The 21,043-nt window shown below is 40.4% G+C and overlaps 1 protein-coding gene across 2 annotated transcripts; it reads left to right on the top strand.

Moving 5' to 3' along the window:
* The first annotated feature begins 636 nt into the window (after positions 1 to 636).
* LOC114143525 (genetic suppressor element 1) lies at positions 637 to 21,042 on the top strand. Of its 2 annotated transcripts, none has more exons than XM_028015617.1 (3): positions 637 to 1,270; positions 16,858 to 18,578; positions 18,691 to 21,042. In XM_028015617.1, exons 2-3 carry the CDS (start codon positions 17,016 to 17,018, stop codon positions 19,153 to 19,155), a joined length of 2,028 nt encoding a protein of 675 aa, XP_027871418.1. In that variant the 5' UTR covers positions 637 to 1,270; positions 16,858 to 17,015; the 3' UTR covers positions 19,156 to 21,042. The 2 variants fall into 2 exon arrangements, with proteins under 2 accessions (XP_027871418.1, XP_027871426.1); XM_028015625.1 differs by lacking the exon at positions 637 to 1,270 and adding an exon at positions 12,199 to 13,160.
* Position 21,043: the final 1 nt, after the last annotated feature.

Below are 21,043 nucleotides of genomic sequence, written 5' to 3'. Positions count from 1 at the left end.
ACTGTGTGTTACTGAGTTTCTGGACAGCTGATTCATTTTCTTCAGAAAAACAACGTTCTGCATCTTTATTACTTATATTGAGTGAGGAGGTGGAACAAGCTGTTACTTTCTTCTGGGAGTAATATAATAAAACAACTGTTCAATTTGTAAAAACCAAGTATTGAAAAGTTAGATGTGTAATTAAAAACTGTGATGCTCTTCCTTTGAAGATTTATTATTTTTCTTGAATAAATTAGAGAGTTAAGGAAATCTCCCTCGATGGGTTTATGCCAGGTCATACTTGACGGGAACTGGGGCATGCAGTACAGTAAATAGAGCATATGACTTATTGCTAAATTGCACAGGATATTCCCATACCTCGCAGTGGTTTCATAATAAAATGTGTGAGTGATCTTTTTTGCGGATTCATGCCTCAAAGAAAAGCACATGATGCCACCACACGCACATCATGAACGAGGGATTGGGCTAAAAGGAGAACTGACTTGTTATGACTGTGATGAAAACCTCATTGTGTCAGATTTGACCAGCTGGGTGTTACGCTTCATCTGCCACTGTGTGTTGATACTTTGAGATAAGGTTTAACTCCACTCATCTAGAGGGACGTGTGTCCGGCGAGCACACCTTTCCTCACCATCCCTGCGGCCTCTGATTGGCTCCACTGCAAAGAGGCTGAGGTGTTGCAGCAAATAGCACAGGCTTGTGGGCTGGTCCATTCTGCAGCTCGAGGGAGGTTAATGAGCGAAGCCACTGGGCTGTCAGCCAAACATGAGCAGCAATGCTAAGGCTCCCACAATGAGCCTGACTGTATTACCACTGAGCTCTGTCTAATTATACACTCCCGGCAAGGCAGGGAGAGACAGAGAGCATATTAGGCAGGGGGAGAGGAAAAGTTACCAAGTATCCTGGTCTGGCACAAGGGACTCACCAAGGGAAATAATTGTAGACTAAAGTTTTAAGAGTGAGATAAAAGATTTGTGGCACTGAGAAAGAGGGAGAGAGGAAGATCAGGCAGTCAGGAGAGAGAAACAGCCCGCTCAGAGGGAGAAATAGAAAGAGACACAGAGTGAGAGAGAGAGTGAGAGAGAGAGAGCAAAGAGGCGTTTAGAGAGTGAGAAGGAGCAGAGGTAGGAATAGGATGAAGAGAGAGAAGGCTGAGCAGTAAGAGGAGGAAGAGACTCGGTGTCAAAACTGGATATTCCTGCGTGCCTGCTGCTGCCTGATCCAATGAGAACAACTCTCAGATACGAGCTACGTAAAGGCACCCAGCAAGGTATGTGACCACGGAGCTTCCTCCTCTCAGGGAGAGGGTGTGTGTGTCCATATTTGTGTGTGAAGGAGAGCGCGAGAGAGCGCAGGTGTGTTGATAACTTTGGATGACAGGATAAAAAAAAGTGCTGTGAGAAGATTGATTTAGGAATTAGTCAAGAGGTGCATGGCTTTCTGAGGAAGGCAGGTCAGCCAGGTATGAGAGAAGACACTCAGTAGTGAATAAGTGTGACATGTGTGTTTGCAAGACAAAAGCAATGAGTGAGTGTTTGAACTAGAGGGAGATTGTGACTGATTGGGAGAGAAAGAGTGTGTGAGGTTTATCTCTCAGCCTGACTGCAGATCAGGGCTTTCAGAATTAGAGCAGTGGGCTTAAATAGCCCTGGTCCACAGATAGCCAGGGGCCCTCCAGGAGCCCGCTTAAATTGGGAAGGATGGAGATGAGACTGACTAGGGTGGGGTTTGTCCAATGGGTGTGTGTTTGTGTGTGTGTGTGTGTGTGTGTGAGGGGATGGTGGTGGTGGGGGGTGTCAGAATGAGAGGAAAAGCATGGTGCGCAGATGTTGTAGTCAAATCTCTGAGAGCTCTCATGTCATTAAATGTATGATATGCAGGTGTGCAGGTGCATCTGTTAATATTCAAAAAACTGTTTATTATAAGAAACCCCTAACTCAGTGTTGGATAAATTGTATTTTTAGTAATTATCAAATATTCGTTGTATCATGTAGCTTTGTAGTAACATTTAGATAATGTTTAATTATATGCTTTTTCTCTTTTTCCTCTATTCTAAGTAATGTCTCTGTGTGTTGAATAATTATGATTCCTTCCTGTGACCTCTTTGAGAAAGAGAGCAGTGAAGCCTTCATGGAGATAGCGGAGACAACTCTGTCTGCTCTCCTGTGGTACTCGACGCCGTGTCTGGTACTCGACTGGAGCAGAAAGATTTAGAGTGTAGATAACATGTGTCTAATAGTAAATGTCATTAGCGCTGCAACAATGTGATAAATTGTTTTCCCCTCCCTTTGAGAGTTAAAGCGCTCAGTGTAAGAGGGTCCCCTAAAAAAGCAATAAAATAGAGGGAGCGGGAGATGTGTTTTCAGAGCGGTTGGAGATTTGTAACTGAAAGCATCTCTCTGTCTGCTCTCCTCGCGAGTACAAAAAGAATTTAACTCTCTTGTCTTTCCTGTGTTTTGTTTAATAGGTATTTAGACCCAACACTCAGTATCTTTATTCCCTTTTTTTACTTTTAACTCATAAAACTTTTCTCTGCATGCCTATGTGAAAAGATCAGAGCTGTATTGCGCACATTCTGTCACATACGGGTAACAATCCCTCCTGGTTTCTTGTACACCAGAAAGCAAAGTTATGATTTTGGTACATCTATTTCTGCTACTGCAGGCGGCATCCTTCTGTTGCCCCAATCGTCCATATGCTACATATAGGAGAATTCACCCGAGTTCCCACAGTGACTGTAGATGTCCTTCAAGCGAGACGAACACCATTTGTCCCTGCTGACTTAATTCACTTATTTCAATTACTAGGGTGATCTGCCAGAGTCCACAGGAAGTCTTAGGTCTCTGTGTAACTGCTTCCTCTAATGTCTGCTTTGAAGGAACTGCTACAAAATGCAGAGTTTCTCTGACGATGCATTTTTGTTTTTAAGCTTAGATTTTGTCACTTAGCAGAGATTTGTCTTCATGAAGGTATTTGGTGTGGCTCAGTAGGCTGCGATTATTTTACAGCTTTTGGGAAACAGAAGCACAACTGATCATGTGGGCAGAGTGAAAATTTTGTCCCATGTTTCTTGTGTCACCCTGAAGAGAAGAACAGGTCTCTTGTGGGAGAAGGTTGAGTGGCTGCTGGCCCTTTAAGAGGTCTATTTTTACAGGGGCACACTCATGCATGGAGTGAGGCAGTAGCACACGGAGACTGTATCTGAGGACCACAGCTTCGATACCGAGTGACTGAGGGAGACTCCAAAAATTATTTTTGGTCCAAAGATGAGCATGCTGCTCTTTTTTTGGACAAGCTCCGAATATCAAAATCATCATCAATGAAAGTTACTTTGCTTTACTCCCCCCACCCCCTGCCAACCACTAAGGAGAATCTGCCCTTTTTCAAGTGGATTTCTCTGAAGTCTATAGTGATAATGAATGGCTGCATGCAGTGTAGACATCCTTATATCCACTGTAAGAAGAAAAACAAAACAACAACATTTCTACGTATTTGTTTTAATAAGCAAATAGTTGCGAAAGAAAGCTGAAAATGTGTATACTCTTAACAAAAAAAAGAAAAAACACACACACGCCCGCACACACCCACACACAAAATACACTTTAGTTTGTCCCCCACGCACCTTGAAAGTAGCCGTATAAATTTGCAGAATTCTTCACAAACACCCATACATGCATTCAGAGATGCACGCAGTGCTGTTCACCCACATAAAAAAAAATTACTTATACATCCTCAATATCTGGACCTAAAATAATCTTCTCCTTATGCAATCTGCATGTTATATAATGCATGGCCTGTCATTATCACAGCGCTCCTTCACGCCCTGCTGTGCCTCTCCACCTACAGCACCACGCAGACAGGCAGACACACACATATACACACACCCTACATCTTGTGTTAGCAGTCATATACTCTACTCTAGCACTCTCACACTCTCACCCACGCTGAGTGTATGCTCTCAAACAGCCACCCAGATGAGTGAGAGGGAAAGACAGAGAGGGAGACTGAGAGTGGGTGGGGTGGGGAGGCTGAAAGTGAAATACAAAGAAAGGGAAAACTATAGACTGAAGTGTGCATTCATGCCGAGACTACGCATTTGCATGATTGCAAGAATCTACGTACATGCAATTCTTGTGTCTGTGATTTTCAGTACAGCATGCCAATACAAAATCATATTTGAGGGCCACTTGTGGGGGCAACAGTTTAGCAAACATTTGAACTTCTGTAACCACTGACAAGTATTTATTTTCTTGACAGCTTTCTTCACTGTTTCTTCAGAAAGTCAAGAAACACTCACCACCTCACCGCAAACAGATGGAGGGATAATCTCTCATTGTCACTCTCAAGTCACACCTACTGTATGGGCGAGCACTTACATGTCGTTGCCTGTCTTCCATGTCATCCACTTGCAGAAAAGAAAATGAGTCACATCTTCTCTCCTCTTTTTTTGCAGAAATATTTTAATATATCATGCAGTCTGCGCATTAACTGGCTCTTTATAATCACAAATATGAGGGTATTTTATTGGGGATCAGGGTGACAGGCTAACATAAAGTAGATAGTGATTAAAAAGTAGAAGGTAAATGACAATTTTTTTTCTTTTGCAAATGAAAATCTGAACATTATGGTGCACAGATATGCTCTCCCCCAATGAGTTAATGATTTGTAGAACCAACCTTAGCAGTAGGCAAACAGTTTCAAATCTTTGGTGGTATTTTCTTCATAGATACTACATTTTTTGCCCATTTTTCTTTATTAAATAGAAAGTTTTGCAACAGATCTTCAATTATATTTAGGTCGGTACTTTTTCTAGGCCGATCTAAACGTAAACAAGTTGTCATAACGAAGTTGTCTTCATTATGACAACTTGACATTAACCAAGAAATTATGATCTGACATAAATTTGTTATAAAAGTGTTACTGATTAAACTTTAAAAGTTATGTAGCTTTATGTTATTAAAGCTGAAGTTTAATCAGTAACACTTTTCTAACAAATTTACGTCAGATCATGATTTCTTGGTTAATGTCAAGTTGTCATAACAAAGACATTTAGAATAATGTCAACTTTGTATTAAAAGTGTCATGATTTACCGAATGACACTTTATAACAACAGTCATAAATATTCATTAAAACTTACTCATGTTCATGACAGTTGTTATAGCATGTTTATGTCGGTGTCATGACAGTCTTATTCACAACCCGTCAAATAAAGTGTTACCCATGATGCTTTAGTAATAAACACAATTCTTCCAAATATACAATTTAATGTTGTATATTCTTACAGTTGGTGACCTGTAGACGTTCAAGCTCAGATGCCTTGTAGCATGAGTCACCTATTGCTACCGGCTCAGAGGGGACGTTTTTAAACAAAACAAGGAAACAAATGCCATCTCAACTTAATCTTTAGAAACAGCTGCACTTTGAAGTAAAGGAAATGTTAAAAAAAATAATAATTCCCACTTCAAAGTAAAACAGACAAGTTGAAACTACACAGTTATGTTTGTGTGTAAATTATGTACTTCCTGTTTGACTCCTACTGCTGTTTCTGACAAACAAACCTTATTTTCTGGAAAGCAATATTTGCTTTTGAGGATCAAGTTTAAAGTGTTTCAAGAGATGGCATAGGTCAGTGTTGAACACATGATTTTTGAGCTCTATGACATATACATCAAGCTTATATGCAAGATAAGTTTATCATTAGGCCTAAAAAACCCTGCCTCCATTCAACAGAGACAACAGTTGTCCAATTATGGTCAGTATTCCAATTTTCTATTCTATTCTATTCTATTCTATGCATATTTATGCATTAAATGAATAACTTTAAATATTTAAATGTAGTATATCTATCTATCTATCTATCTATCTATCTATATATACTATTCATTTATTGAATGTTTTTATTTATTTATTTATTTATTTATTTATTGTTGTTTATTTTTGCTAAATTCGTAAAAGTGTATTTTTTCCATCACTCTTTCTGGTGAGCTGAACTTTCTCAATAAGGGACAAATATAGTTTTTTCCCCATTCTATTCTATTCTATTCTATTCTATTCTATTCTATTTGAAACAATATAAAATTTGTTCTACATTTATGGCCTTCGTAGATCTGGGCTGTCCCCCAGTTGATCTGATATGAGAACAGGCTTGGGATCTGAGCCAAAGAGACCAGGAGTGTGATGAATAATCCCAAACAGAAGTCAGTGTTTGAACACAGCTGACACTGTGCCAGACTACTTAAATGTGACAGACACACCTGTCGTTTAAATTCTCTCATGAGTGCAGGGTGTTTCATGGCATTCATTTCTTCTCTGATCTACTTGCAGCATGTGTGAAAAAAAAGAGTGCAGTAATGAAGGTGTTATGGTTGGTCATTTGCAAACACGTGCATGCGCCCTGTCAGTTATTTGACCACATACAAAAGGTCGTTTTCTTGAAATGGATTGTTTTCCTTGGCTTTGACTCGCTAACCCCAGTGTATGATCAAGCAGCATGCTCTCCTCCTCTGCATTTCAACTACAATGAAGGTCAACAACCTTTCAACCCTGCCACCCACCACTTACACCCACCGCTTTTCAGTTAGACCTGCCTTTATCGTTTTGCTGAAGCCCGTGCGTGTGAGCTCGCTCCCTCTAGATTTTGGTATCAATGCGTAGTGAGTGTAACATCTGAAACAAATTTATCTGGAGAGCAGTCCTTAAACTAATTATGTTTAGAATTCTTTTCAATCAAGAGCAAAATTAAGATCAAAATTAACCAAACATCATTCCATGAATTCATTTGTGCTTGTTTGAATTTTTCAGCAATGATGCAGAAACAGCTTCATATAAAAAGCGCTGTCAAAAATGGTATTTCATTTATCCGATTCAGACATATTACTGTTTAATCTGCAACACTTTTCTATAGCAAGCAGCCTAAGGAATGAGTTGAGTAAATGACTTCAATGTCAGTAGGTATGGTGTGGGAGGGGTAGTGGAGCAGCAGCAATAATGTCAGTGTATAGCAACGTTGCCTTGAATACCAGCAGTGATAAAGGTACTCCAGACAGAGTCTCTAAAGCCAGTCTAGACAGTCTATCTGAATATGAATGCCATTTAAGCTGCCAGTGAGAGACCAAGCTATGCTGTCTCTTCGTGGAGATGTTACGTTTGGTTACAGCTTGCTGACATTTTAACTGCTGGAACAGAACGAGCAGAAACCCCAGGTTTGACTGGCACTCAATAGGTGGACAAAACCAAAGACAGCAAATGTTTAGAAGGAACAGTGGCCCCCCTCCCACTTCCTCCTTCACACACTGAAACTTCACACGCTTGTCCTTGCTCTTTCAAGCATTTTTTCTTACCACTCTCCCGCTGCTTCCACCTCTCTTGTAAGCCGGTGATCTCATAGCATGGGAGTGCATCAAAGGCTCTGAGTCTGGTTAATCATATCTCATACTAGTGAGAAGATCTCCTGCCAGAAATACAGTGAGCCAGCACACACACACACACACACACCCATATATAACATCACACAAAAAAGTTGGAAAACCAATTTGGGAAAGAGCTGCGAGAACAGAAATAGAAAAGCATGACTGTGCATCAGCCTTGTATGACATCACTACTTGCTGTCACCTAACCTATAGTAACACATTTGAAGTTCTATTGTGCGTGTTTTTCATCATGATAGCTGCAAGTAGAAGCTGTCGTGGTTTGAAAAATGTTGTTTCAGATGCAGGCAAATTACAATCTTCAGAATGTGGGGGGAAAAAAATGAAACTCCCATCAAACGACATCGTAAATGCCAAACAAGTGACAATGACATTACACCTCCAATTGGAAATGTCATATAAACTGTGACACATGTTTCACACTGACACGCGTATAAAAGGAGAGATGGAGAAGCGCTCCTGCAGCTGATGGCTCCGCTATGGTCAGAGCAAAAAGCAGAACGAGGTGGAGGAATTTTTTACTTCTGCTGACTGGCTGACCTGCATGTAATTAGTCAAGTCATATTTTTAACTGATATTGCGTAAAAGCCAGCTTAAGGAGCCGTGACTGCCCTATTTATACCCCAGGGGCTAATGGCCCGTACCATTAACACAGGGGGGATTTTCTCCCCAGAACCATACTAAGCCTGCTTTAGGCTGTACCAGTTAGGTTTCACAAGGGATTAGCCCAGCAATACATTACAGGCCTCAGAGTCTGAATCACTCACACACTGCATGAGTCTGCTGTCAGCTAGGGCTTTTCAGAGTTCAACAGTTTATTTATTTAATTTATTTCAATTTTCTGTACATTTAAAATTATTTTCACTCAATCAAGAAAGATAAAACAATGTAAAAGGAGTGACAGTTTGAAACGTATACTTGAATTTTTATTCATATTTTATGACTAAAAGATGGCATGATGAAAATTATTTATATACTTCATAATTATCAGTGAACAAAACCTTGTAAAGACTGTTCAGCGTTTTGCATATTTCTACAGTTTTTTTTAAAACTATTTATCCTTGGTGATGATGGCCTCTTTGCCATTACCCTGATATGCATCTCCCTTCAGAGTCTCTATCAAATCCAAGAGTCCAAATCCACTTCAAAATACAAAATATTACAATTATTTAAAGAAAAAAGCGTCAGAGCTGGTAAAATTAAAAAATTACTTCAAATGTATCTGCCCAATAATATGAGCCTTAACTTTATTTATGTTTCTTTTTTTGGAATCAGTTTAGCTTGTTCAATCATAAATTCAGTACAAATATATTATAATGTCAATATATTGCACCAATTTACAAGAAATGCCATGTCCAACTCACATCAAGTTACAATTAAACAATGCAAATACTCTACAAGAACAGGATTATGAAAGGGGCAAATTTTCTCTATTTGTTAACCCCTTTACTGGCGGTATCCCATCCATGGGACAAATCTAGTTTGTTTGAATACGCTGCCTTTTTCACCGCCTGTTAAGGGGTTAAACTTATATTGCTAGTATTTACCTATAAAACCGGATATAAGTCCTTGACTATAGGCCCATTCGTGCAATGACTGTTTTGACTGAGGCATTGCTGCTGGCTCATCCTGCAGAAGAATGGGTCATTGCCCTAAAGGCTGACCTGGCTTGTCGCCCAACAAGCTATTGCCTGTATCACTCTGTCCTTTTATCAGCTTAGCCAGGCTCCTTGTAGCGTAAGCCACCACTGTATTACTCCCCCTTCCCCTCAGCCCCTCCCTGCATTAATTTGCCTCTCCAACACTTCTCTAAATCTAACTTTACAATTTTTCCAAGCATTTCTCTTGCTCTCTGTTTTTCTGTTCTTTGCCCTCATCTCGCTATACTCTCCTCTACTCTTCCCCTCTGTTCAGATCTATTACATTCAGCAACAAAATTTCTGCTGCATCAGACGTCCATCATAGATCTCCTTCTCAGCCTGAAACGTGATAGGACACCCAATACAGGGATACTCATGAGGAAGGGCAGATGTAAAGAAAAAAAAAGAACAAGCACAAAGGAAATTACTATTTTCTTATAAATCAGATCCTCAAAGTATTATAGTAAAATGTTCAGTCACCTGTTGGGGTTCTTGCTTCTTTTGCTCTTGATGTGCTATGATTTCTTGAATGCTGCCTGACTCATTTGACCTTTCTTGTCGAGACTTGACCCTGTTTGTGTGTATCTGTGTGTGTGAGAGAGGGAAATAGAGAGAGGGAGAGAGAGAGATGGCCAGATTACACAGTGCAACGCTACAGAGAAAGACAGAGAGAAACAAGAGATATGGAGGAAGAGTTATACACCACCAAATGACTCAGGGGGTGCTATAAATGACTGGCAGTGCAGCATGGATCTCTTGTGCTTTTGCTTATGTTGATGTTTGTGTGTTTTGGATATATTAAATAGCCGAGAGTGCCTCCATGAGTACAACAGTGTAGTCATTTCTATATCTCAATGCTGCGCTACATACTTTTGTGATCAATCCATCCGCATTTCTTTCTTTTTCTCTATGACTAGACTGCCATGTGCACATTCATATCAAACAGGACTTTGTCCTTTGAAATTTGTCAGATTATACAGTGCCTTGCAAAATGATTAAAACCACCTGAGCTGTTTCACTTTTTGTCACATCATAACCACCAAGGTAAATGTATTTTATTGTAATATTTTGTGATGCCCCGAAAGAAATGTAGAGGATAATTTTGAAGTAAAATTTGAAGGAAGCATATTTTTTCAACTATTTCACAAATCAAAATTTGCAAGTGTGCCTAACATGTTTGCAGCCCCCTTTTATTTGATAATCCTAAGTACTAGGACTCCTAACAATATTGGGAATAATTTCCCATTATTGTTATAACTCAATAACAATGCATACTGCAATATATTTAATGCTCAATCATTTTACTGACCTCCAATCCAGAACTGCACAACGTTCTGGAGGATGTAGGCAGAGGAAAGGCTTTAGTCTCATGGGCAGCTAAGCAAGGTGGATGGCATCAACCAACTCACTCACTCATTGGTAATCTAGCAACAACCTGTTGAGCAATTTACAGAGCAGTAGTTTCAGGTTTCGCCACCATACCTCGTAGTTGCTTAAAAATAATTTAAAAAACAAACAAACAAAAAAAAAACAGCATGGGGCGAATGGAGAAAATGGCAGCTTGAGAGAGAATTGTGGATAAAACAGGAGACAATATCTCATTACTGGATTGGCGAGTATTTCAGATATTTTAAACAGAAAAAACAATCAATGATTATCTGTATCGGCTAATAGAAATCATTGACATTGTGATACGTTTTTCAGCTATACCGTCCAGTCCTACTAAGTATAATTATGGATGGTCAGACATTGCCTAGTTGTTGAAACAGTTTATCTGAGTCTCGGCATCAATTCAGTTGTCCTCTGAAGGCTGTGCACATCACACTGAACATGCAATCTTGAGTAATGTTTTTACAGTGCAATCCTGAAAGGAGACTGAGACTAAGGAAAGGAAATCAGAGCATATTCATGTCAGTCAGAGCACACCGTGTGATTTTGAACTGCATTATTTTTGGTTTAACACAACAATCCCCCAAATATACAGTCATTAGCAGTTGTAAGAATTCAAAATATGAAAAAAGTTGGAAGAGCGTGACAGCTTTTATATGACGCTGTTATGCATTTTCATTTAATTGATTTCCCATTTTTTAACACCTCTTATTTCCCACTATCTAGAAACCTTGCTTTGATGCTTTTGATAACAAAAGCGAGAAAAGTATAAAACATAGCCTTGCATCAAGCTGTTTAATTTACAGCCAAAGCGACACTAAGGTTGTTTGTGTATTAAATCAATAGAAATGTTTTTTTCAGAAGAAACCTCTCCCTAACATATGGACAGTTACATTTAAGTTAGCAGCACTTTGAAAAGTCCATAGAAAGAACTGTTGTCCTCTTTAAATGGATTCATGTTTGGCTTATTGATTCTTTCTATGAATCCTGTACCTGTTTAGTCAATAATACATAAACATCACATATATTTCAACAATTTAAGATTATTCCGATTTCAGTTATACGTCAATGATTTAATTTTCATGCTGCCCTGCAGCTGTTTGGTCTCTCATCCAGGATATTCCGAAATTCTTCGTTTACGTTTCTGCCCACATGAAACATTTGCTGGAGCAGACAGCAGCCGTGCCCACACAACCTCAGTGTCTATCATCTTCCATCTGAGCTTGCTTTGAAAAATAAAAGTAACAATCTGTAAAATGTCAGAGGTGATGTTTTTGGCAGTTGTCACCTCCCAGTGAGGATGTTTCAGTGTGGGCTTCCCGCTGAATTTTGTTTTCACACCTCCATTTCTTATTAACCCTTCCATTTGACTGCGGTTGATAAGTGAGTCAAGGTTAATGTCTTGTTTGTGGGTAGAAGTCTGTGTTTTGTTCTGCATTTTAAGAAGATATAAGAGCACATGGCCCGAAACCCTTTTCTTTGTTTGTTTCCTTTCCATGCATGTCTCTTGATTGTTTCTGTGCTCTGAATGAACGCTACACTCACGAATAGAGTACCGACAAGCCAAGGCAGCCATACCATCACACTCCACTTGTACTGACTGAATCACTGAAGCAAATCATTCAGAGCTCCCCTGCAGTGCTCCTCTGTGCGTTTGAACTTGTTTCAGTGTGTGTACAACTACGCGGGTGTGTGTGTGTGTGTGTTTATATCTGTGTAAGCATATAAAGTCAAATCAAATGTATTCATAAAAGCTCTCTTAATAAGCAGGTTCGTCACAAAGTGCTTTGATGAGAACAAAGGACACAAATTCAGATGAAACTGCAGATAAACAAAAAAGAGCACTGTGCATGTGCATGTTTGTGTGTGTGCGTGGGTCTGGGTGTGTGTTGCTGTGCATGTGCTTTTCTGTGTTTGTGTGTGTTCTTGATGGATGTGAGGTTTAGTTTTGAGTCAGAGGCAGCAGCAAAAGCCTAAGTCTGAGAGTGTGTGTAGGATGAGCCTCCTACCACGTCCCTCCCTGTCTCTCAACTGTCTTTCTGCCTCCCCTCCATCCTTTTCTTTCTTCTATGTGTCAGCATGTCTTCTGTAAATGTCATTACAGACATAAATTAGTGATTTGATTGCTCTTCACTGGCCGATTAGCAATATTCCATGTTTTCAACTTGAGACAGTTTGTTAGAAGTAGAAGACATCAGACAACAACGAGATCTGTAGTCTGCATCCTTGACTGTGCATACATATGAGTGCATGTATATGTGTGTATGCATGTTTGTATCCCTCACAGTGATTAAAGCAAGTGGGCGGCAGCAGCAACTGGTCTGCCTGTGTGGCTCTGCATAGCAGACATGTTTCTCACTGCTAGATATTACTCATTTCCTCAGCCCTTTGCACACACAAGCACACGCACACACACTCTTGACACACACATGCTCACAGGCACAACAGACACGGAGACGGATAGCAGACTCTCAGTTTTTTCCTTCAGTTTGGTGGGCTCGCTGGTGTTATTTCACTCGTTCAGAGATCAGAGGCAGGGCGTAGCTGCAGGCTGCTGATATCTGCGGGTGTTAGAGCCCATGGCGGTGCTGTGAAGGAAGCACTGTGGCACAGTAAGGAGCTGGGAGGTGGGCTGACCCCCCTGGGAGGACTAGAATATGAATGAGTACCAGCTCTGGGACATCTCCTCACCCCGGTACCAAGGTCAGTCTTACATCATAGCAGCTGCCAACTTCATCCACCTGCTTGTTCTAACTCTTTTCCTTTTGGCTGACATCTGTTTCTTGCTTATCTATTACTTATAATACAACTGACTTAATAGTTCAAGTTTCACAAGTGGGACATTTTAGACACTTGTGAAAGTGTCTTAAATGAGGTTTGTACTCACAAGTCGGAGTGCATGTTTGACATGTCTCAAGCAGATGCATGAAGAGAAAAGGCGGGATAACATAGAGCAAGGCATAAGTGGGTATGAGTTTATTTACCTAATTAATAAAAAGAGTTAATTATTATTATTATTATTATTATTATTGTTAAAGCTAATTACAATTTTTTTGTTTACTTTCTGATCAAAACCCTAAGCTTTTTAGCATATTTTACATGTAGGAATGAGCAACATTTTGATGTGTGCTCTCTGTTTCTTTGGATGTATTGAAATTTTTCTGTAGAACAACAGTAACTCCAGCTAAACTCCAGCTCGCTATGCGCGTCTGCACAGTGTAGGAGTATTCTGTTAGGAGACATTTCTTTTCAAACTCCTCCACATGCACAATTGTACTCTTTGTTTTGTTGTACTCTTTTTGCAAATTTATATTACATCTATTTTGGAGAGGTGGGAGTAAGAGTCATGTGAGGACAAATGCTAAAACGGGATCATTTTTAAAACAAATTAGTTTCAGACAGTATCATGAATCAAGACAAAAACATTTCTTAATTCAAACTAATTATTTCTTTAAATAAATGTAATTTTTTTATTGTATTTTGAGTTTGTTCATTTCTTAAAATATTAGGATTTATTTTTGATTCTTTTTATCAAAATAAAAAATCAAGATAAAATAGAAATAAATAAATATTTTCTATACCTCTTTATAAAACTGAATGTAAAAAAAAATTAAACATAATTTAAAGGGCACCATTTAATTCTGTTATTTTTCAGAAGTTATCTTTAAACAGACATTTTTTTGTTGCAGTTATTTTTTTTTTAGCTGAAACAATTAACAGTTGTATTTTCCTGTGCAAAGTACCTTGGAAATAAAGGTACTTTTTTGCGTCTGTTAAACAGTTTAAAGAAAGGCTTTTGAATCGACTGATTTATTGAAAATGAACAGCAGAAATACCACACTATGCAGAAAAAGACCACTCACCTGGTATTTGGTCAGTGTACTGCAGGCACGATTGGCAGTCTGAAGTGTTCTTGAAAATAAGTCTACAGGTATTTTTGTCTGGCCACATTTGAGATGAATTACTCCAAGTTATTTTGTTTTTAAGTTACTTTAACAGACTTCATCTAAAGCCACTCCTAGAATTAAGCATTATATTGTTGTCTCTGTTCATGCATGACTGAATGAAAATCTGACAGACGTGCTATTGAGAATTGAGCCCAACAAGTTTAATATTTGTTTTATTTAGTAGGAATTCTTCCATCGTGTGGGTCTAACAATTATTTTCTTAAGCTCTCAGCTATAATTGAAAGCTCTGGTATTGGTGTCAAACTTCATAAATTCTTAGGACATTGAAACAGTAGTTTAATACTGCAGTAAAAGCTTTCCACATTTTGCTTATTTGTCTTCTTTGTCACCATTTTTTTGTGGTCTAAGATGAGGACACACAAGATTTTTGTTGTCAGTGCTCATTCTCCTTTTTCTCTTTCCGAAGGATTTTATTAGTTGAAAATAACAAATTGGTGCATTACTGCCGCCAACTGGCATGTTTGTTTACCCACAAAATTGATTGGAATTTGCTACATTCAATTGACTATTGTTGGTAAATCATGTGCGGTTGTAAAGTGTGTGATCTGTGTTTTTTTCAGATTGTCATCCGAAGAAGACAACTGAAACCAGTCAGTTAGTCAGTGTGACTGCCAAATCTTTTCCAAATTGGAAAACACTGCAAAAGTTGTGTTGCTTGCCTCCATCTTTACAGTTGCTCCGACACATTAGATTAGCTGTGAAACCTTTTATAGACTTTTGGTTACTTATGACGACACTTGGTTCCTTATGAAGACACATGGTTCCTTGGTTGTGATTAACTGTTTTATATCTGACAAAGACGAACTGCAATCAGGATGTAGAAATACAGGGATGGCACTTCACCTCAGAAGTCAAATTTACAGAGGTTGAGTGACAGAATAGAGCAAATACATAATAGTATATTGTGGTTGAATTATGAATCAAGTAGATAATCCAGAGCTTATCTTTCATTTGGAATTAGAAGGAAACTTTTAAATCAATTTCAGAATGAGCCTGGAGTTTAAAAAGAATAGAAAGGAAGATCACACTTTCCACCTGCATTGCTTATCAGATGTGCATTACTTCATGTTCACTACATCTTTGTTGGGCAGACAAACATGCATCATGTCATGTTAACTGCACAAACATCCCAAACCTCTTACTGCCCTATTTTTGGTTTCCAATAAGATGCTCAAACAGCTTGTTACATTCACTCGGTTTTTGAACCGAGTCTCTTGATGAGCAACAGCACACCCGCCTCTAAAAAGTATCCCCGTCTAACCTCTCTAACCAGCTGGAGTGTATATGAGTGTGTGCATATGTGCGGACACAGTTGCCATGGAGACAGTGTGGTGGATGGTCAGACGGCAGGGAGTTGGTTAGCAGTTGACAGACTAGCGGGCGAGTGCGGGGCTTGAGTGGCCAGCAGCTGGAGGAGCGACATGTTGGAGGAGGGAACGGCTGGACTCGCAGCCATCATTTCAAAAGGGCTCTTTTAAAACACTGGGAGAAGAATTAGTGGAGCTCCCCCGCACTTCTCACTGAATGAAGTGAGGCTGGAAAAATCTCTGACACATTCGAGGACTCAAACACAAAGACTCAAACAATTGAACACATTCACAGATTTTTTTCCCAAACAAAAACATGACACATTTTTACAGATCAACCATGGAAAACATGTCACACACAGACACACATATTTGCCCAAACCCCTGCTGCGACGCCTATTTAATATGCAAAAACGCATTTCCTGTGTCTACAACAACTGGTGGCAATATCAACAGTGATTGTGTCAGCTTTTGGTGGGCAGTGACCAGCTTTGTCTATCACTGGTGGAGTGCTTATAGTCGCTTGAGGGAGTATTTGTCTGTTATTGTCCATATGTTCATCTGAAAGTGAAGGGTAGAGGGGGTGTTGGTAGTAAGCTTATGTAGAATACAGAGAGTACCCGAGGATGTCGTGGGGGTGGATCATGAAAGTGGTACAAAAGCGTATCTACATATTCCAATCATCCCCCCCGAGTCAGAGATGAAAACTCTCCTGCTGTCGGGCCTTGCTGTGTGTGTTTTTGTACATACTTACTGCACTGCCTCTGAACTTCACTGGCTGCAAAATGTATTTTTAGCTCACATGTGGGAGTAATGTATTTGAATGAAACGAGCAAGATGGGTAGTTTCAGTTGCACCACACTGGACATGTTAGGTAATGACTAATTAGCAACAACCATCAGAAAGCTACAAGCTTCTAACCTCTTCAAAGTAGTTTGGAAGAAAGAGTGAGTGGCTGATTTTGCTCCATCTGTCTAGTACAGCTGAATATTTGTTTGTATGTCTGACCATACTGACAGCTAAGTCTTAACTACAACTCATGCCAGGACCTAACAGACTGTTCTTTCCCAATGTTCACACTTAATCTCTCCTACTTCTGTCTCTTTCTCATTTGCTCTGCTCTAGGTGAGTGGTGCTTCAGTGCAAAAGCAGCAACAGCGATCCAACAGTGATGCTGTGTACCGGCCTTCCCTTCTGTGTGCACCCCTCGTTTTCCCGTGAGGCCCATGTGACCTAACCTACACTAACACACAGGGGGCCCCCACTGCTGCTGGAGCCCACCCATGAATCCAAGCCCTGACCGCAGCAAAGAGCGCCTCCCTCCCAAAAAGAGGGAGTCTCGGCAAGGGTCTGCAGAACACCACGTCCCTCTGGATGAGTTTAAACCGCCTGTGCCATTTCGGAGTCGGCATACTGCCAGTAGAGGGGAGGGAGGCAGGGAACACAGTGACCGGGACAGAGTTCTCGCTAACCCAAACTCCCATCTCCTAAACAGTCCTCCAGCCCTTCCTACTCCAGCATCAGGTCTCCATGTGCCATTACCATGGTCGCTGAACTACTCTTCACCTGTTTCTCTTCCACATTTTCCAAGCCAGGTCAGCGACAGAAGGAGCTCAGTGTCTCCTGCCTGGAGAGATGATCCCCTCACCTCAACCCTACCCCATCACTCTAGGTGGCTCAGAGGGGAGGGACCACTATCATTGCCCCCCTCCCCATCTTCTTCCTCATTTAAGACTCCATTTCCAGCAAGTACAAGAGAAATGTGGTCCTACCTTAACACCGGTCGTCGGGATTATAGCTCTCTCTTTTCTCCTTCCTACTTGTTTAGCCCTCACTCTTTGTATCCCCAAGACCCCAGCTTAGTTGATGTAAGACCTAGATACAAAAGGCCTAATGGCTTAGATGGGTCAGGCAGCAGGACTGCCTCAGTTTCCAGGCCTCTCCTCACTGGAGAGTATGGGAATGACAGCAGCAGATCTAGGCTTGATGTAAGTCAATATACTTTGCATGCCAATGGTGTACGTAGACAGCAGGAGGACCTGATCTCCCCTGTCCATTCTGCAGGGGCATTTTTGTCAGATTCTCAACCTCAAGTAAGCCCTGAACCACATTCCTCACTGCAGGAAACAAATCAGTCTGGGAAGACCAGCTCCACTTCCCTCCCCACTAGTCCACATACCCTTGGACCAGATGCAAGGGCTGGCAGAGGTGGACTTCTGGATCATGGGGGGGCTACACCATCTGAGGCCCAATATTACCCCTTTGGATCAGTCACCCATCCCAGTCCTCACCCCCAGGCCTATCCTCTCTCCAGCTCCTCAGGAACACTTTCATACAGTCTGCATAGGGAGCCAGGTCCAAGGCAGCACACACTAAGGAATTCACCACACTCACCCCTTAGTCTGCCTAACAGTCATGACAGGTCACAAAGAGAGTGGGATAGAGACCTAGAAAGAGACAAAGTCCTCCAGAGGGACAGGGAAAAAGGTAAAGTAAAAGATAAGCAATTACATCATGACAAAGACCAAGAAAGAGAGAGTGAGCGTGAGAGACGACGCAACAGAGAGAGAGGGAGAGATTTTTCTCCTTCCAATCCTCAGACATCATCCCCAGCCCTGCGCCCATCTCCCCCTGCACTCCTACCTCATTTCACCAAGGGGTCTCTGATTGAGCTGGCCAGCGGGCGGTTGAAACGAGTGGAGGAGCTGAGGACAGAAGACTTTCTGAGGAGTGCAGATACATCCCCTGAGTTCCACCTCAGCACCTGCACTGTTCTGGTGATTTCCCCAAGCAGTACACAGGGTTTCAGTCACCTGCAGGTTCACCTTACAGATCGCAACTCTCAGGTCAGCTTTTGCGTGTGTTGAATGCTTCTCATTAAGAAGTTTGTTAATGTTGTAATGTTGAATGGCAAAAGTCCCATTGACTTTAAATAATCCTGTTCTTGTTTTTATTTAGGAGTTACTGCAGGTCTTGGTGGAGTACCCGTTCTTTGTGCAAGACCTGGGCTGGTCTTCCTGCTCTCCTCAGAGAACTACACAGCTGTATGGCCTGCCCTGCCGTCAGCTTAGTGAGGGTGATGTTTGCCTAGCCCTAACCCCAATGCCCACACAAACTCAGCGGACACCCAGCCGCACCAGCTCTAGGGCTCATCGCACGCAACTGCTCCCCAGAGCTCCAGCAGATTCAAGCAGCTCGCAAAGGGAGGAGATGCCACCACCACCTCCACCCCCTCCACTTCCTTCCCAGCCACCCCTTTTAACACCAGGCCCTTCTTGCAAACTGGCTACAGATACTCCCGCAAAGGAGCAGCAACGGCCTCGTAAACGGCGCTGGTCTGCACCAGACACACTTCCCTCAACCAGAACTGATAAAAGCCTCCTGGATTTACCTCATGGCTCCAAGCTAATGAAGTGGCAGTAGAAACTTGCACATGCATACTTACACAAACATGAGCACACACACACCCTCCTTGTCTCTGTTGATCCTACCAAGACAAACAGTGGAGAGACCTCAAGGTAGGGTTGCAGGGAAGATATACACAACAATAGAAGACACAAATTACAAGTGATATGTCTAATTCATAAAGACGTAGCCCCTGCTGACCCTTTCCTTTCCTCTCCTATCCTACCCTTTATTTTCTTTTCATTCCTTTCCTTTCCCTTTCTTCTTTTCCTTTCCTGTTAATTCCATTCCCTTACCCTTTCCTGTTCTGAAAGAAGCAGCAGGGTGCATGTCAATTCGCTCCTTCACCATTTGGTACTATTGTAGTTTTGGCCATTTTATAACTGATTATTTTGCACACAAAAGAGTGCTATCCACCATAGGGACGTTTTACACTGACCATGCATCAGCTTGTATCAATCACACCCGTGTTTGTTTCCATGATTCAAAGAAAATATCTACATCCTACTTACTGTAAAGAGATGTGTTTCTATAACTCCAATACATAATATCTTACAAGATCACTTAAAGGTATTTTGGTTTGCCATTGGGTTCTAATCTATAATTTTTCAAGTGATCTAAATGGAACAGAGTGAAGTACATAATCTTCAGGTATTGATATACAGTTGAACGAAATTACATGAAAGTTTCCACTATTACTACCATTTTTCTCCATAACTGACAAAATACATAACAGCCTCAAATAAACTGATGCACCATGGTATAAGTTCATAAGAGAGTATTCAATTATTTATTCAAGTGCATAAAATAGAAGCAGGAAGGGATGAAATGGTAACGCTTAGATTCAAATTTGAGTACGAACTGGTGAAGGGGTGAATTCACTCAGAGATATAGCAGCAACTAATTGACTCTTTACAAAGACACTGAAGATATTTAATGAGACAATCAAGCACTTGTCTGTGTTCACTCTGTTTTTGCTATGGTCGTCCCACATACCTTCTCAATAAAAGTAATTACTGCAGGGTATTTTCAATCAGTGTTATGAAAGTAAACGCTATTGAGGAATTGCATATATATATATATATATATATATATATATATATATATATATATATATATATAAACAAATTTTAAATTTTAACTATATATATATATATATTACATTACAGATGTTATATACAGTAAATATGCTAAACAGATTTAATGCAATTTCTGTCAATCTTGCAATGCAGTTTTTCTTTAATTGTTTCTTTTCTTGCATCGGAGCCGATGTTTTCACACCGGCCTGGGCAGGCAAGGTGAATGTATGAGCAACACTTCGCCTTTTTTTGTAATTCTTATCACTGGGAGTCATTTCAAAAGGTTGTTCATCAAAGCATTACTCTCCAATATGTTCTTAACATTATCTCTGAGAAAGGGAGAACACTAATGAAAACTGCGTAACAGACAATCCCACCCACACAGACAGGTCTGTGCCACATCGCCTCGACACTTATGGTGTTTTTCCATTAAAAACTGAATGATGGAAGGAGTAAAAAAGGTGCAGTATGGCTGAAGAGTAATGGTGCTAATAACACGTTGGAACATGATGCTTTGTGAATGCTCTTGACCCCTGTGTGTACTGTACGCTTCAGTTCCCGTCTCATTTTTTAATGTACTGTATATGTTCGAAGGCAGGGAAAAAATGATGAAAGTATTTTAAACTCAGATACGGGTAAATCATCTGATTCAGCACTCTCTATCACTTTAGTTGTTTTTTTTAATTATTATTTTAAAGGAGAAAAATCTTACCTGTTACTTTATTTTCTTTTTAAATGTTACAGCTACAAAAATGTATATTTTTAAAAAAAATTGTGAATCTGTTATATGATGTTCGATAGAAATAAATGAGAAAAAAGCTTTATAG

This window comes from Xiphophorus couchianus, chromosome 1, assembly GCF_001444195.1.
Source record: "Xiphophorus couchianus chromosome 1, X_couchianus-1.0, whole genome shotgun sequence".
In the NCBI taxonomy this organism is placed as follows: domain Eukaryota; kingdom Metazoa; phylum Chordata; class Actinopteri; order Cyprinodontiformes; family Poeciliidae; genus Xiphophorus; species Xiphophorus couchianus.
Note: the sequence above shows the minus strand (reverse complement) of the source record. Positions and strands in the feature narration are given on the sequence as shown.